Genomic DNA, 2,818 nt, shown 5'->3' on the forward strand with positions numbered 1-2,818 from the left:
CCCTGCCAATCCCACCAAACACACAGAAGGGCCTTCCTGGCCGTCAATCCACCACGACCGTTAGCGTAAGTAATCCACTTTTCATCGGCAGTCACCATACGCTTTAAAAATGGGTCGATTTTGTTGCGCTTCACAAGCGATTTAAAGGTTTATTGATGACTCATGCCCAGCTCTTGACCGATGCTACGGCTGCTACTATGCTGATCTCTTTCGACCATTCAGCGATTTTATCAAAATTTTCTACGACAGGCCTTCCGAAGCGTGGTACATTTTCGACCACCTCCACACCAGACGCGTTTTTCCGTGTGAAAAGGGCTTTCCAAAAAGTTATAGTATGTCCAGATCCGACAATTAAAATTAAAATTACGCGCTTGCAGCGACAACTAGCGAAAATACCGCAAGACTTTTTTGACAACCTAATATATTTGTAAATCTGGCTGATATGTGCTGCTAACATAACACGTGCAAAATTAAGTTTATGTGACTTTATTGGGCATTTCCAGGATGGCGAACTGTACATTCGTACGACGTAAAATGATTAAAATATAACTCAAATGATCATTTTCGGAAGTTTTGTTTTTGTACGATTAATAATATTACCAGTATTATTTGTATACTAAAAATAAAGTTTTGGCACTTATCGTTTTGAAATTATTGTTAAAAAACAGTGCATCGCGAATTGATCTGTTTTCTTAAACGGTGGGATTATTGACGATCGGTTACGGGAAACTGCAGGCGGTAGTTCAAAAGAAGAATGTAGATTGAATGATAGAGATAAAATTATTTTTCTGTTGTTACAGATAGTGAAAGAAGAAGTTGTACAGTTCGTGAATATTTTCGAGGTAAGTGCATTATATTTAGCTAAACAATATAATTAATGTATCCTACTATTTAGAGCTGAATTTAAGTACACATTTTGTAAAATGTTTGGTGTGGTATTTCAGGGTATTATAAGTTTGACGAGAAACTTGCTTCATTGATTAGCATTAAAAGCCGAATCCTCTTAGCTACATTTTTATATTCGTCTTTATTTATAGAACAACACCTAACGTAACATAAATACTTAGAGACTAGGAACGAGGCAAGGGCCCTTATTGTGCGGTACGGCCGCAAAGCAATGCTTCGCACAATAGTAGGCCTCTTAGCCCGTCCGCTCCCTTCTACCCCTCTCCAGCACTCTGAGAGCCTTCAGCACCTTGGCAGAGAATGCTGCTGTCGCTTCCCACAACCTGGGAGTCTCCTACATCATCGGCACCAGCGTGTCCATCCTGATCTCCGCTCCTGCTACCTCCTCCAGGGCGGCCCTCTCCTCGTCGAATCTGCGGCATTCGAAAACTATGTGGTACACATCCTCCGCAACTCCAGAACCGCACTCCGGGCAACCATCCTCGTCGTCATGACCGAACCTCTTGAGGTAGCTACGGAAGCAACCATGCCCGCTCAAAACCTGGGTCAGGTAGAAATCCACCTGACCATGCTTCCGCTCCATCCATGCCACTAGGTTGGGGATCAGCCTGTGCGTCCAGCGCCCTTTGGACGAGGCGTCCCACTTCGCCTGCCAGCTCTCGTAGCTCCTTCCTCTAGCCGCGCTCTTCGCCTCGGCCTTAGCGCCGCCTCCTGGTCCTTCGTGACTTCTCAGCGCACACCGAACCTCAGCCTTCTCACGGACCAGCTCCCTCAGGGGGACCATGCCGGCTATCACCAGAACGGCGTCGTCCGAAACCGTCCTGAACGCGCTCGCCACCCTAACAGCGCACAGTCTGTAGGTGGCCTCAACGCCCCGCATATACAATTTCGTCGCGGCTGCTTTTGCCCACACCGGCGCCGCATACAATATTTGGAATGTTACGACGCTCGTCAGCAGCTTCCTGGTGATCTGCTTGGGCCCTCTGGTGTTGAGCAGTATGCGGGCGAGACTTCCTGCCGTCCCGCTGGCCTTCTTCTGGGCATACTCCAGGTGCTCCCTGAACCTCTTAGCTACATATGTATATTCATCTGTATGTATATAACTATACTAATATTCTCAGATTTTTGACAATCTGAATAAAACTTTGCAAATTGACTTCTTTGTATCGCACGTAATATGTATCCTAGTCAAAAGCTGTTAGACAACAACCTATTTGCACATCCCAACATCTTTTAGTTGTTATTCTTGTGGTTGTTGACCAATTTCCCTTTCCCGCAACTTGATCTTTGCAGAAGCGACCCGAAAAGAAATGCGATAGATAACGGTTCATGGGAAAATGCTAAATAAAACCAAATAGATTCTTGTAAGGTGTCGTATTTACATATATGTTGTTTTTATCTTAAATTTAATTTGGAATGTTACTTTATAAATAATAAAAAATGTAGCTTTGGCATCGATAAAGGGTTTCAATTGGCTGGAATTGAGGTAATTAAGTTATAATTAAATTGAACGACTATATAATTATCTGCCAGTGAAACAAACCGAAAAATATAAATTTAACCATTTTCAAAATATTTGTATATTATTTGAGATATAGACAAATCAATATATATATAAGAAAGTCGTGTCTGTAATACCACTTTTAGCTCAAGAACGGCAAAACAGATTTGTGTGAAAATTGGTAGGAAGGTAGCTTAGAGCCAGGAGACGGACATAGGGTGCTTTTTATCCCGTCCGACAGAAAAGCGGGATATCCATCGCTGATATATAGCACTTACTACAAACCAATACATCAAGTAGTCGTTTCCTAACAGTTCAATTAGAAACATTAACATAAATAAAGTGTAGGTGTAGGTGGTAAGTTGAAATGTGATAATTATGAGGATCGTGCATTTGAGGTTATAATCCAAA

General features: G+C 42.6%; 1 protein-coding gene across 1 annotated transcript; it reads right to left on the bottom strand.

Moving 5' to 3' along the window:
* Positions 1–944: 944 nt before the first annotated feature.
* Positions 945–2,056, bottom strand: LOC147642966 (uncharacterized). Its single transcript, XM_086837537.1, has one exon. The coding sequence runs from the start codon at positions 1,784–1,786 to the stop codon at positions 1,241–1,243; it is 546 nt and encodes a 181-aa protein (XP_086693663.1). The 5' UTR covers positions 1,787–2,056; the 3' UTR covers positions 945–1,240.
* Positions 2,057–2,818: the final 762 nt, after the last annotated feature.

The sequence above is a fragment of the Drosophila serrata genome, unplaced genomic scaffold (genome assembly GCF_035046125.1).
Source record: "Drosophila serrata isolate PLE 108 unplaced genomic scaffold, ASM3504612v1 contig_313, whole genome shotgun sequence".
In the NCBI taxonomy this organism is placed as follows: Eukaryota; Metazoa; Arthropoda; class Insecta; order Diptera; family Drosophilidae; genus Drosophila; species Drosophila serrata.